General features: G+C 34.8%; 1 protein-coding gene across 1 annotated transcript in view; it reads left to right on the top strand.

Annotated features, from left to right (window-relative positions):
• The window catches only part of L2HGDH (L-2-hydroxyglutarate dehydrogenase), a 43,288-nt gene that overhangs the window by 1,660 nt on the left and 27,249 nt on the right, over positions 1-14,379 (top strand). Inside the window, exons 2-4 of the mRNA XM_012663769.1 lie at positions 3,585-3,700; positions 4,377-4,528; positions 10,061-10,192. Coding sequence (XP_012519223.1) covers positions 3,585-3,700; positions 4,377-4,528; positions 10,061-10,192 — 400 coding nt within the window. The remainder of the gene's footprint in view (positions 1-3,584; positions 3,701-4,376; positions 4,529-10,060; positions 10,193-14,379) is intronic.

The following is a 14,379-nucleotide window of genomic DNA, read 5'->3' on the forward strand; positions in this document are numbered from 1 at the left end:
ATAGAAATGTCCCGTAGCTACAAAGATAGCCCTTATGTTACCTATCCCTTTATGTTCACACCTTACTTCTCCACCCTTCCTAACCCTTTACACCCACTAATCTGGTCTCCATCACTATAATTTTGTCATTTTGAGAATGCTATATAAGTGGAATCATATAGTATTGTCACCTTTTGAGATTGACTTTTTTCACATAGTATAATGTCCTTGAGATCTATCTAAGGTGTTGCCTATATTGATAGTGGGTTTTTAAAAAATTGTTGGGTAGCATTCCATAGTATGGGTGCATCACAGTTTGTTTAAACATTCACCACCAGTTGAAGAACATCTGAGCTGTTTCTCGTTTTTGGCTGTTGTGAGTAAAGCTGCTATCAACATTCGTGTACAGATTTCTGTATGAACATAAATTATGTCTGGGATAAATGCCCGAAAATGCAGTTTAGTTTTTTAAGAAACTGCCATACTGTTTTCTGGAGTGGCTATACTGTTTTATATTCCCACCAGCTATGTGTGAGTGATCCAGTTTCTCTGCATTCTTACCAGCATTTGGTGTTATCACTTTTTTTATTTTAGCTATTTTGATAGAAGTGTAATGATAGCTCATTGTGGTTTTAATTTACATTTCTCTGATGCAATGATGTTTGAACAATGCCATTACTAATGGTGTTGAACATCTTTTCATGTGCTTATCTGCCATTTGTATGTGTCCTCTTTGATGAAATGTTTGTTCATATCTTTTGCCCGTTTTCTAAATGGCTTATTTGTTTTGAAAGTTTTTTGTATAGTCTAGCTATGAGTCCTTTGTTAAATATGGTTGCAAGTATTTTCTCCCATGTTTTGATAGTCTTTCATCCTCTTAACAGGGCTTTTGCAGAGCAAAAATTTTCAATTTTTGTGAAATCCATCTTATCAATTTTTTTCTTTTAGAGATCATGCTTTTGGTGTCAACTCTAGGTCCCAAAGATTTTGTCCTATTTTTTTCTAAAAGTTTTTTTTTTTTTTTCCCCCGAGACAGAGTCTCACTCTGTTGCCCGGGCTAGAGTGTTTGTTGTGGCATCAGCCTAGCTCACAGCGACCTCAAATTCCTGGGCTCAAGTGATCCTTCTGCCTCAGCCTCCCCAGTAGCTGGAACTACAGGCACAAGCCACCATGCCCGGCTAATTTTTTCTATTTTTAGTAGAGACGGTTGTCTTGCTCTTGTACGGGCTGATCTGGAACTCCTGACCTCAAAGCTATCCTCTACCTTAGCCTCCCAGAGTGCTAGGATTATAAGCATGAACTACCATGCCTGGCCTAAAAGTTTTATAGTGAATATATGATGATATAAAAAATGATTGTTAATTTTTTTAGTTACAATAATGGTAGCATGTGTGTTTTTAAAGAGTTCTTTTAGAAATAAGGTCTTTTAGAAAGAGATCTTTGAGACTAGAAAGAGGTCTTATTGAAATATTTATAGATGAAATAATGTTATGTTTAGGGTTTGTATCAAAATAATATAATACAGGAGAGGATAAAATAGGTGGGGTAGAGAGCAAGCAAGATTTACCATGAGTTGATAATTATCGAAGCTGGGTGATATGTCTGCAGGGCTTCATTGTACTGTTCTGTCTACCTTTGTGTAGGTTTGAACTTTTTCATAGTAAAGCACTTTAAAAGAGTTATCTGTTAAACTGCTCATTGGTGTTGACTTGAGATAAAGTGAGTTGTGAAGAAAGATGTCCCCTTTGGCCTCCATGGTTAGCTTGGGCTGTAGATGTCCTCCATTGTTCATCTGTTATTGTCGTTCTTGGTACCTTTCCCCATAGTGGGTGCTTGGAGGTTTGTGGTTTAGTTTATGAAGCATGTTTGAATGATTTTATGTCACTGTATAGAACAGTGATTTTCTGGGTTTGAGGAGGGAGAGTGAAGAGTGGCACATGTAGTTGGAAAAAGCCTATTGAGTATGATAGTTTTATATTTGAAAATAAAGAGTTTATTGATAGTTGTATTATAATATCATCTGCAAAAACAAGAGCCTGGTAAAATTTCTTGGCTGGGAAGCTGTACCAAAGTAGTGACTCCCAGTGGAAGATCTACTTCACCAAAGGTTTTATGTTATATTTATTAAAAGGCCATTTTATGTTATACTTATCAAAAGGATGGAAAAACACTATTATAGAAGTCAAGACTACCCCTGCAAAGTGCCAGGCTTATGCTACTTTTTACAGAATATTGAGACTTGAAGGCAAAACATAGCATCATACCTGAACTTGAAAGTAAGAAAGAAAAACGGTATCACTCTTACATACACACCCTCACACATGCCTTCATTTTGTGGACTTACTGGTTCTTGTAGGATATTTACAGTTCACCAGTTGGTATAGATATCACCTTGATATAGGGAAAAAAAAGTACAGTCAGCTCTCACATCCATGGGTTCTGCATCTGCAGAGTCAACCAACTGCAGATCAAAAATATTTGAAAAAAATAACAATGCAACAATAAAAATAATACAAATAAAAAACAATATAGGATAACAACTATTTACATAGCCTTTACATAGTTTTAGGTGTTATAAGTAATCCAGAGATGATTTAAAGTATGTAGTATATAGGAGGATGTGCACAGGCAATATGCAAATACTGTGCCATTTCAGGTAAGAGACTTGAGCATCCATGGACTTTGGTATCCCTGAGGGTCCTATAACCAATTCCTTGTGGGTACTGAGAGGAGACTATATATAAAATATGATTAAGTCATACATGTACAAATAAGTGTTTGTAAATGTTTTGAAACCTACTTTAGTGGAAGATTATGGAGGTTTCGGAAAATATGAAGCCTATCTTAATAATAGTTATTCTTCTGGAATTCCTAAAAGCCAGGTGGGTAGAAAAGTGTGATGCCTAACACAAAGTACTACATGCACCACATGACAATGTTTTGGTCAACCACAGATTGCATGTACGATGATGGATCCCATAAAATTATAATGCCATATTTTTACTGTACCTTTTCTATGTTTAGATACACAAATACCACTGTGTTATAAGTGCCTACAATATTCAGGTACAGTAATAGGCTGTACAGGTTTGTAGCCTAGGAGCAATAGGCCATACTATATAGCCTAGGTGTGTAGTAGGCTGTACCATCTAGGTTTGTGTAATTATACTCTATGATGTTTACACAACAAAATTGCCTAAGAAAGCATTTCTTAGAATGTATTCCTGTTGTTAAGCGATGCATGACTGTAATCACTTATGTAACCAGCCTGGGAGAGATACTATGGAGACATAGAGCAGCTTGGGCAACATGATATCTTGCTTGCCAATAGGCTGTAGCTGATTTTACTACTGACCAACAATGCGTGTAACTTTTAAAAGTTTTTTCATGAATGTGATGCTTATACTATTGACCAACAACACATATAACTTTTAAAGGCTTTTTCATGAGTGCGAAGCCAAATAGCACAAATCCCAATACATATTTGATTTTAATGATTACAGATTAATAGTTTAATTGTCCATTGATGATGAAAATTATGTGTGTGAAATTTGGTGACGTCTACTGTAAACATGCATTACTTTAAAGTTGTCTTTCTCTTGAAGCTCATTTGACATAGTCATTGTTGGTGGTGGAATTGTGGGGCTTGCCTCTGCCAGATCACTCATCCTGCGACATCCAGCACTTTCAATTGGTGTTCTGGAAAAGGAGAAAGATTTAGGTATGTATGTTATCATTGTTGCTCTTTGGGCTTATTTGGAATCTTTCATGCTTGCTTAATGTTGATGTTAGTATCTTAATTTGGGTTCTCCTGAAAGCAAAGCACAGGACAAAGACTTGGATGTAGGTGATTTATTTGCGAGGTTGTCTGAGGAGACAGGAGTGAGGGGATAGGGAGAATAAGATGGGGAAAGAGGAAAAGCCACATGAGAGTGCATTATCAAGGTTGTTGCTGTGAGCTTGATTTCACTGGGATCTCTGAGGAACAATGTCTTCCAGGATTGTGCTCATTTATCCATCAGCTCCTGTCTCTATTGGTTGAGTATTGCCACTAGTGATGTTGAGAACCCCTGTGCCCCTCCCCTCAAAATAAAACAAGTTACCAAAGGCCTTGGGGCAGAATGCAAAGAGCCCTAGTGGGCCCCTAAAATGGTTTGCTGGTAGTGAGAGGTGAGTTTGTACAGCAAAGTTGTAGCTGAAATCAGAGATGGGCTGGAGAGATGAAACATGGGTACCAGGGATGGCTGCTAGAGGAAGTTACCAATGATCTGAACAAATTAGGGCAGAATTTTAAATGATGTGGTCTCTAATAGCTTCAATTGTAACTTTATTCTCTCACCTCTTACGTTTTGTATGAGTCATGTACTTTCTTTTACCCTGTTTCTCTTCTTCTGTAGCTATTCACCAGACTGGACATAACAGTGGTGTCATACATAGTGGAATTTATTATAAACCTGAATCCCTGAAAGCTAAATTATGTGTACAAGGTGCAGCCCTCATCTATGAGTACTGTAACCAAAAGGGAATTTCCTACAAGCAATGTGGCAAGGTATGGCCTTTTACTAGGGCCTTGACTTATTTATAACTAGCATTTTCTTAGTGATGTTCAATATTGAAATTCTAAAAATACTTGGCATCTTCTTCCTTTGTATCTATGTAATCTGTGAAATCTAATGTTAGGGAATAACTAAAAAAAAAATGATGTTGTGACTTATTCCATGTAATTTTCTAAATAACAGTTTTATTGACAAATAATTTATATACCATACCATTCACCCTTTTTCTAAAAAATTTTTTGTAGGGACAGGGTCTCTCTATGTTGCCCAGGATGGTCTCAAACTCCTGGCCTGAAGTAGTCCTCTCACCTCCCAAAGTGCTGGGATTATAGGCGTGAACCACTGTGCCTAGCCATGTTCACCCTTTTAAAGTGTGCAATTCAGTTTTTAGTATATTTACAAAGTCTAATTTTAGACTATTATCATCACTTCCCCCCCACAAAAACAACCTCATACCCATTAGCGGTCACTCCCCATTCCCACCTTCCCCCAGGCCCTAATAACCACTAATATACTTTCTGCCTCTATGGATTTGCCTATTCGGGACTTTTCACATAAATAGAATCATGTGTTTTATGGTGACTAGTTTCTTTCACTTAGCACAATATTTTCAAAGTTCATCTATGTTGTAGCGTGAATCAGTACTTCATTCCTTTTTATGGCTGAACAATTTTCCATTGTATAGATATACCACATTTTGTTTATCTGTTCATCAGTTTATAGACATTTGAATTGTTTCCACTTTTTGGCTATTGTGAATAATGCTGCTATGGACATTTGTATACAAGTTTTTGTGTGAACGGATATTTTCATCTCTCTTGGGTGTATACCTGGGTGTGGGTTGTATGGTAACTCCGTGGTTAACGTTTTGAGGAACTACCAAACTGTTTTCCAGAGTTCTGCACTATTTAATAATAGTAATTATGAGGATTCTGATTTCTCCATAGCCTTACTAATACGTATTATTGTCCTTTTTATTTTAGCTGTCTTAATGTATCGATATGAAATGATATCTCATTGTAGTTTTGATTTACATTTCCCTAGCAATTAATAATGTTAAGTGTCTTTTCTATTTTTTCATTATTAAAAATTATTTTTTAATTGACAAAAATCATATGTATTTATCATGTACAACATGTTTTGAAATGTGTGTATACCATGGAATGACTAAATCTAGCTAACCAGCATGCATTACCTCATGTACTTAACTTTTTTGTAATGATAAGAACACTTAAAATCTACTCTCTTAGCAATCTTTAAGAATACAATACATTGTTATTAACTATAATCACCATTTTGTGTAATAGATTCCTGAATTTATCCCTCCTATTTAACTGAAATTTTGTATCCTTTGACCATCTCCCCACCCCTACCCCTACCCCCAGCTCCTGGAAACCACTATTCTATTCTACTTCTATGTGTTCAACTGTTTTAGATTCCACATATAAATGAGATCATGTGGCATTTATCTTTCTGTGCCTGGCTTATTTCATTTAACATAATGTCCTCCAGGTTCATCCATTTTGTTGCAAATGACAGGATTTTCTTCTTTTTAAAGGCTTAATAGTATTCTATTATGTATATTTGCCATATTTTCTTTATCCATTCATCCATTGGTGGGCACTTGGCTATTGTAAATAATGTTACAGTAAACAGGGGAATTCACAAATCTCCTTAACATACTGATTTTATTTTCCTTGAATATATACCCAGTAGTGGGATTCCTGGATCTATGTTGAGCATCTTTTCATGTGCTTATTGGCTGGCCATTCATGTAGCTTCTTTGGGGAACTGGCTATTCAAATCTTTTACCCATTTTAACATTGGGTTATTTGTCTTCTTATTGTTGAGTTGTATGTGTTCTTTACATATTCTGGATACAGTATAACAGGTATGTGATTTGAAATATTTTATACCATTCTGTAGGTTTTCTTTTTTACTTTCTTGATGGAGTCCTTTGAAGCACTAAAGTTTTTAATTTTGATGAAGTCCAATGTATCTTTTGTCTTTTGTTGCTCATGCTTTTAGTATCATATCTAAGAAATCATTGCCTAACACTGGATTGTAAGAATTTTCTCCTATGTTTTCTTCTAAAAGTCTTGTAAGCCTTACTTCTTATAATACATTTAGATCTATGATCACTTTTTAATTAATTTTGATGTATATTGTGAGGAAGGGGTCCAACTTCATTCTTTTGCATGTGGATATCTAGTTATCTCAGCATCATTTGTTGGAAAGACTATTCTTTCTACATTAATTGTTTTAGCATTCTTGTAAAAAATCAGTTAAGCATAAATATTTATGACTTCTCAATTCTATTCCATTGATGTATATGTCTATCCTTATGCCAGTACAGAAAGTGTGAGTGCTCTAATTTTTTTTTTTTTTAGCTTTTTTTTCCCCTTAATCCCATGACAGATTAAACTTTGTTCTTCTTTTCCAAGATTTTTTTGATTATTTGGGGACCCTAGCATTTCCAAATGAATTTTGGGGGCAACTTTTTAATTTCTCCAAAAAGGCAGCTGTAGTTTTTAATAGCAATCATGTTGAATCTATAGATCAATTTGGGGAATATTGATATCTTAACAATATTAAATTTTGCAGTGCAGGAAGATAGGATTTATTTCCATTTATTTAGATTTTCTTTAATTTCTTTCAACAATGTTTTGTAGCTTTCAGTTACTTTTCTTTATTTGTTTTTAGAGATGAGGTCTTCTCTAAATAGTCCAGGCTAGTCTCAAACTCCTGGCCTCAAGTGATGCTCCCATCTCAGCCTCCCTAGTAGCTGGGTACAGGTATGAGCCACCATGTCTGGTTAGTCTTGTACTTCTTTTGTTAAATTTATTTCTCAGTATTTTATTTTTTGTGATGCTTTTGTGAGGGGAATTGTTTTCTTAATTTCATTTTTAATTATTCATTGCTAATGTATAGAATATGATTGATTTTTGTATACTGATTTTTTTTATCCTGCAACCTTGCTGAACTCATTTATTAGTTCTAACTGTGTGTGTGTGTTTGTGTGTGTGTGTGTGTGTGAATTCCTTAGCCTTTTCTATATGAAGGATCATGTCATCTGCAAATGAATTAATTTTACTTCTTTTCTAATTTGGATGCCTTTTATTTATTCATTTTGCTTGCTTAATTTCTGTAGGTGGAACTTCCAATACAGTGTTGAATAGAAGTAGTAAAAGTGGACATTCTTATGTTGTTCTTGATCTAATGAAGAAAGCATTCAATCTTTTACCCTTAAGTATGATGTTAGATGTGGGTTTTTTGTAGATTCTCTTTATCAGGTTGAGAAAGTCTCTTTCTATTCTTAGTTTGTAGAGTGTTTTTATTATGAAAGAGTGTTGGATTTTCTCAGATACTTTTTCTGCCTCTGTTGAGGTAATCATGTGGTTTTTGTCCTTTATTCTATTAATATAGTCTATTACATTAATTAACTTGGATATTAAATTGATTTTGCATTCCTAGGATAAATCCCACTTGGTCATGGTATATAATCCTTTTTTTATGTTACTGCATTCAGTTTCTTAGTATTTTGTTCAGGGTTTTTGGAACAATATTTATAAGGGATATTGATTTGTAATTTCTTGTGATGTCTGGTTTTGGTATCAAGCTAATATTGGTCTCACAGAATTAGTTTGGAAGTGTTTCTTTGTCTTGTTTTTTGGAAAAGTTTGTGAAAAATTGGTATTAATTAAAAAAAAAAATTTGGTAGCATTCATGAGTAAAACCTTTGGGCCTGGGCTTTTCTTTGTGGAGTTTTCAACTTCTTTACATGTCATAGGTCTACTTACATTTTCTTTTTCTTCTTGAATCAGTTTCAGAAGTTTGCATCTTTCTAAGAATTTATCTATCTCATCCAGATTTTCTAATTTGTTGGCATACAGTTGTTCATAGTATTTCTTTATAGGTCTTTTTGCTTCTGTAAAGTTGGTAGTGATGTCCTTCTTTGTAAATATATTTTTTTTCTTTAGAGACAGAGTCTCTCTTTATTGCCCAGGCTAGAGTGCAGTGGCATCATCATAGCTCACTGCAGTCTCAAACTTCTGGGCTCAAGCAATCCTGCCTCAGCCTCCCAAGTAGCTAGGACTAGAGGTGTATGTCACTGCACATGGCTAACCTTCTTCATGTTATTTTTAAGAATAAAAGCTCATGGTCACCATTAAAGATGCTATGAGAAAAATTTTTTGGTAATATAGTAAAATGGTCCTGACATAATGTTAAGTGGAAAAAGCAAAATATCAAACTGTATTTACAGATTTTATTTTTGAGTTGTAAGAGTTCTTGATATATTCTGGATACTAGACCTTTACCAGCTATATGATTTGCAAATATTTTTCCCATTCTGTGGGTTGTCTTTTTACTTTCTTGAATGTGTCCTTTGATTTCATTTGTTTTTAAGATTAATTATTTGGTAATATAGTAAAATGGTCCTGACATAATGTTAAGTGGAAAAAGCAAAATATCAAACTGTATTTACAGATTTTATTTTTGAGTTGTAAGAGTTCTTGATATATTCTGGATACTAGACCTTTACCAGCTATATGATTTGCAATACTTTGCCCAGAAATAATAGGAAAAAGGTCATGAGTAAAGTTGATGAATTTAGTGGTTTTTTTCCCTCTGCAATAGAATGCATTAGTAAATAGTATTAAAAGTATTACCTCATGAAATTCTGTCGACTCCTTGGTCTGAAATAATGATTTGTGAATTCTAATGCACCTGCTTTCCTTTGCTGGTGACTGTTAAGTAAGGAAGAAACTCTACTTCAAACAGATACTTTGCCCAGAAATAATAGAAAAAAGGTCATGAGTAAAGTTGATGAATTTAGTGGTTTTTTTCCCTCTGCAATAGAATGCATTAGTAAATAGTTTGAAATTTATTCCAGGAAATAAAAGGGATAGTTTTGTCAGTAATATTCCATTACACTGAATACCAGCTGTCATTTTGATGTACTGATAATTCATATTTTCTCATATAAATAAGAAGGCTATTCTCTTTTGGGAAAAAGAATTGTAAAGCCTGAGCAACCTGTGCTTCTCTCCCCTCTGGGACTGAAGGAGTGTTAGTGATAAGAGTTGTATTTGCAGAGTGCAATGCGCACCATCCGAGGGATTGACACGCTTGAAGCACGGACTTGGGGGGGGAGGGGAGGCAAGGGCAACATACGTAACCTAAACATTTGTACCCCCATAATATGCTGAAATAAAAAAAAAAAATAGTTGTATTTGGCCAAGGTACATGTAGAGACTAGTAACAAGTAGCAATTGAGGCTATGTTTCACCTTCAGGGAAAATTTGTTTTAATGCCATTTTCTTGAGACAACTTTTCTTGGTGGAGGAAGAAAATAAAGTTATGAAGAAAGGGAGAAGTAGATGATACATGAAGAAAAAAATTTTTTTCTAAATTCATGCTGTTTGTGTTATACGATAATTTATGCTTTTCCATTGACTTTATCTTTCATAGCTGATGATATGTTGAACTGTATCCATGTGCTTTATCATTTTTATTTTCTGAAGCTTATTGTAGCTGTTGAACAAGAAGAAATTCCCAGACTTCAGGCCTTATATGAGAGAGGCCTGCAGAATGGTGTCCGGGGCCTGAGGCTGATCCAGCAGGAAGATATAAAAAAGAAGGAGCCATATTGTAGGGTAAGTGATTCACCAGCTTCATGCACATGTTCAAAGGGCTGTTTTCATTTGGGGCTCGGTCCTGTGACATGGAGGCTGAGGGTGAGTTCATAGGAGGCAGGAATCATATAAAATCAGTAAGATGATCCTGCCGTAGAAGTAGTGAAGTGACAGACACAAGGGGGCATTGCTGAAAACTCTGGACACCTGATTTCTTCTTTCCCTGTGAGAAAATACCAGGTCTGACCAACATAAATAAAGGCAAGAGAAGGTCTGAGACCATATGGCATATTTAGAAAACACTGAGCAGTGAGGTGTGGTTGGGAGCATAGGGTGTGTAGGGAGAGATGAGAGATGAGACTGGAAAGGCAGGGTTAGGCATTCATGCTAATAATTTTGAAGTTTAGCCAGTAGGCTATGGAGAGCCACTGAAAATTGTTGAGGAGGGTAGCTGCAGTGTCCGATCTATATTTTAGGAAGATAAGGCTGGCATGAGTATGAAGGGTGGGTTGCAGAGTATCTTGCTTAAAACATGCTATAGGGAAAAAACATCTTTATTCATGAAAGAGACATGAATAGTAATATAATAGTTATTCTGCATATTATTCCTCTTGGTGGAGGAAGAAAATAAAGTCATGAAGAAAGGAAGAAGTAGATACATGAAATAACTTTCACCAATAACCTTTTCAGAGACTATCAACCCAACCCTCCAGTTCCACTGACTGTTCCAATGAATGGCTGTATCTCCTGTTTGTTCTCTTTTACTGTTTTATTGACAATATACAATAGCTAGACTGTCTTGGAGAGTATGACCTTGAACTCACTACCAGGCAATGCCTATCAAAAGCTTGGTTTAGAGAAACACTATGGGAGATAGCCTGAAGGATATGTAGACCATTTATTTGTTTCTCTACATCTTTCCAAATATTCACAGTAGCACAACTACGCTACAATGTTTTGTCTTCCCCATTCTACTCCTACTCCTTGACTCCAATTACTCTCTTTGAATTGTGCTTCAGTTTTATGACATCAGCCTATGGAGAAGGTCATTGTATCAATCACTGTGGCCTCTACTTGCAAGGATGTGGTTGAGAACATATGTTGTGTCACTGTGTTTCACAACATCTTGTTCTGAGAACCCTCAGGAGAGATTTCTCTCAGATCTTAGTTCTGACAATAATTTTGTTCTTCCTAAGCACAATTAGCTTGTTTTAATCTAATGGACACCGAATCATTTAACAGATCGCATTGTCCTGTTTGCCTTGGCTGCAAGGAAACTCAAGGACACATTTGTGCCCTACTCCTGCCAGATACCTTAAGCATAAATTTTTATTTCTGTATACTAACTTCCCTCTTCATCTATCTTTCCACCCTTATTTTCTATCTGTCCCAATTTCTTGGAACCATAATGTATGGCAGAAATCATAAATACATAGCCTAATGAATTTTTACAAAGTGTGACCAGGCATCCAGGTCAACAAACAGAACATGACTAGCCTCCCAGTACTTCCTTCATGCCCTCTACTAATACCTTTTCCTGAAGGTTAACCACTATCCTGACTTCTTACATCATGGGTTATTGAATTTTTTATAAGTGGAATCAGGTGGTATGTACTCTTTTGCATCTGGGCTTCTTGTGTTCAGTATTGTTTATGAAATTCATTTATATTGTTGCACGTAGTTGTAGTTTGTTGTTGTGTATGATAGTCCCTTGTATGAATGTAGCGTGATTCATTCTACTGTTGATGAGCATTTGGATAGTTTCCAGTTTGGGACTATTCCAAATAGTCCTGCTATGAACATTCTAGCACATATATTTTGGTGAACACATGTGCACATTTCTACTGAGTGTATACCTAGGAGGGAAATTGCTAGGTTGCAATTTACACAAATGTTTGGCTCTGGCAGTTATCACCAAAGAGTTTTCCAAAATGTTTTTTGCCATTTATACTCTCATCAACAGTGTATGAGAGTTCTAGTTGCTCTGTATCCTCATCAACACTTCATATTATTTGTTGTTTTCATTTTAGCCATTCTGGTAGTTATGTAGTAATATCATATTATGGTTTTAATTTACATTTCCCTGATGACTCATAAAGTTATGTGCCTTTTTATATGTTTATTGGCCATTTATATATTTTCTTTTGTGAAGTACCTGTTTGAGTCCTTTTCCCATTTTTCTACCGGGTTCACTGTCTTTCTTATAATTATCAATTCTTACTAATTTTAAAAGTTTATTATATAATCTGAGTCTTTTATATATGAGGTTTTTATTATTTGTGTTTATATATACATACATATACACATTATATATATTACAAATATCTTCTATCACTCTAATGTTCCTAATATTTCACTTTCTTAATATCATCTTTAGATGAACAGAGGTTCTTAATCTTAATGTAATCAATTTGTCAATTTATGTATATGTTTCTCTTTTATGCTTAGTGCTTTTTGTGTTGAGAAGTCATTGCCTATCCCAAGGTCTGGAAGACATTCTATGTGTTTTTCTAAAATTTTTATTGTTTTACCTTTCACAGTTAGATCTGCAATTCATTTGGAATTGATTTTTGTGTACAGTATGAGGTAGGGGTCAAGGTACATTTTTTTCTCTCATATGGATATCCAGCTGACCCAACACCACTTATCAAAAGAACCATTATTTCCCCACTGCACTGCAGTATTACCTTTGTGATATCAGGTGACTGTATGGGTAGGTCTAGAGTGTGGACTCTGTTCTGTTTCTTTGTCTCTTTTTATGTTACTACCATAATGTCTTAATTATAGTAGCTTTTTAGTAGGTCTAGACATCTGATAGAGTAAATCCTTCAGTTTTGTTCCTCAACATTGTCCTGGCTATGCTTGGATTTTTGCATTTCCATATAAATTTTAGAATTAATTTGCTAAACTTCACAAGATAGCCTGTTGTGATTTTTGACTGAGATTGCACTGAATCTGAAGGTCTGTTTGGAGATAATTTATATCTTTATAATATTAAGTCTTCCAGTCTATGAACATGATATATCCTTCCATTTATCTGGATTTTCTTTAATTTATTACATAAGGTATTGTAATTTTCAATTTAGAAGTCTTGCATGTCTCTTAGATTTATTTCTAGGTATTTGATGTTTTCTGATACTCATAAATAGTATTGTTATTTAAAGTTCATTTTCTATTTGCAGGTATATGGAAATACAATTGACTTTTGACCTTGTATCCAGCTTTCTAGTTAAATTCACTTATTCTGATAGTTTGTTTACATTAATAAATTGTTTTGGATTTTCTATATACATAGTCATGTTATCTGCAAATAATAATAATTTTATTTCTTCCTTTCTAATTCATATATTTGGCCGACTCAATGTTTGATGTTAGTTTATATGGTTTTGTATGTGTTTTTTGTTTGTTTGTTTTTAAGATTAGTCAAATGCAGTAGTGAAAAGGAGGGAGAGAGTAGAACAAGGAGTTTGATCTATAAATGACTGTGAACAGTCAATTGAGATAACCAGCCTGTTTGTTTATTTTTATAAGCTATTAATACTTCAAATCCTTTCTGCAAAAGGACAAGATAGAAATACATTTTTTTCCTTTAAGTTATCTCTAGTTGTAAAGTTCAAGCTGGGTCAAAATATGTAAGATTTTCTTAATTTGTATAAAGTTCCTAAGAGGCTGGTAGTACTTAGGAATCCAAATAGGGTTGAATAAGTTCTTCATTCAAAGAGGATCATAGTATCTTCAGCTCCAACAAACCACCTGTTCCTTCCCTGAGACTCAGTCAGGATAATCAGTGTTTTGTTTGTGGGATACATACACTAGGTCCTCTTACTCCCCTTTCCTCTCCCCATATATTTCTTATCTCCCTGAGATGGTGAATTAGTGACTAATTTTTTTAAAAAGAGGACACATTTCATTGACTATCTCATTTTGGCTGCCTGCTTCTTTCAAGCTCTGGGCAAATACTAAATGGTCTAAGTCAAGGTTAGCAAACTATAGCCTGTGGGCCAAATCCAGCCTGCCACATGTTTTTGTATGGCCTATGAACTAAGAATGGTTTTTACGTCGTTAAATGGTTAAAAAAAAATTAAAAGAAGAATAATAATTTGTGGCAGATGAAAATTATATGAAATTCAAATTTTAGTGTCCATAAATAAAGTTTTATTGGAATGCAGGCACACATATTCATTTACATATTATCTGTGGCTGCTTTT

Source organism: Propithecus coquereli, unplaced genomic scaffold (genome assembly GCF_000956105.1).
Source record: "Propithecus coquereli isolate 6110/MARCELLA unplaced genomic scaffold, Pcoq_1.0 Scaffold83, whole genome shotgun sequence".
NCBI classification, from domain to species: domain Eukaryota; kingdom Metazoa; phylum Chordata; class Mammalia; order Primates; family Indriidae; genus Propithecus; species Propithecus coquereli.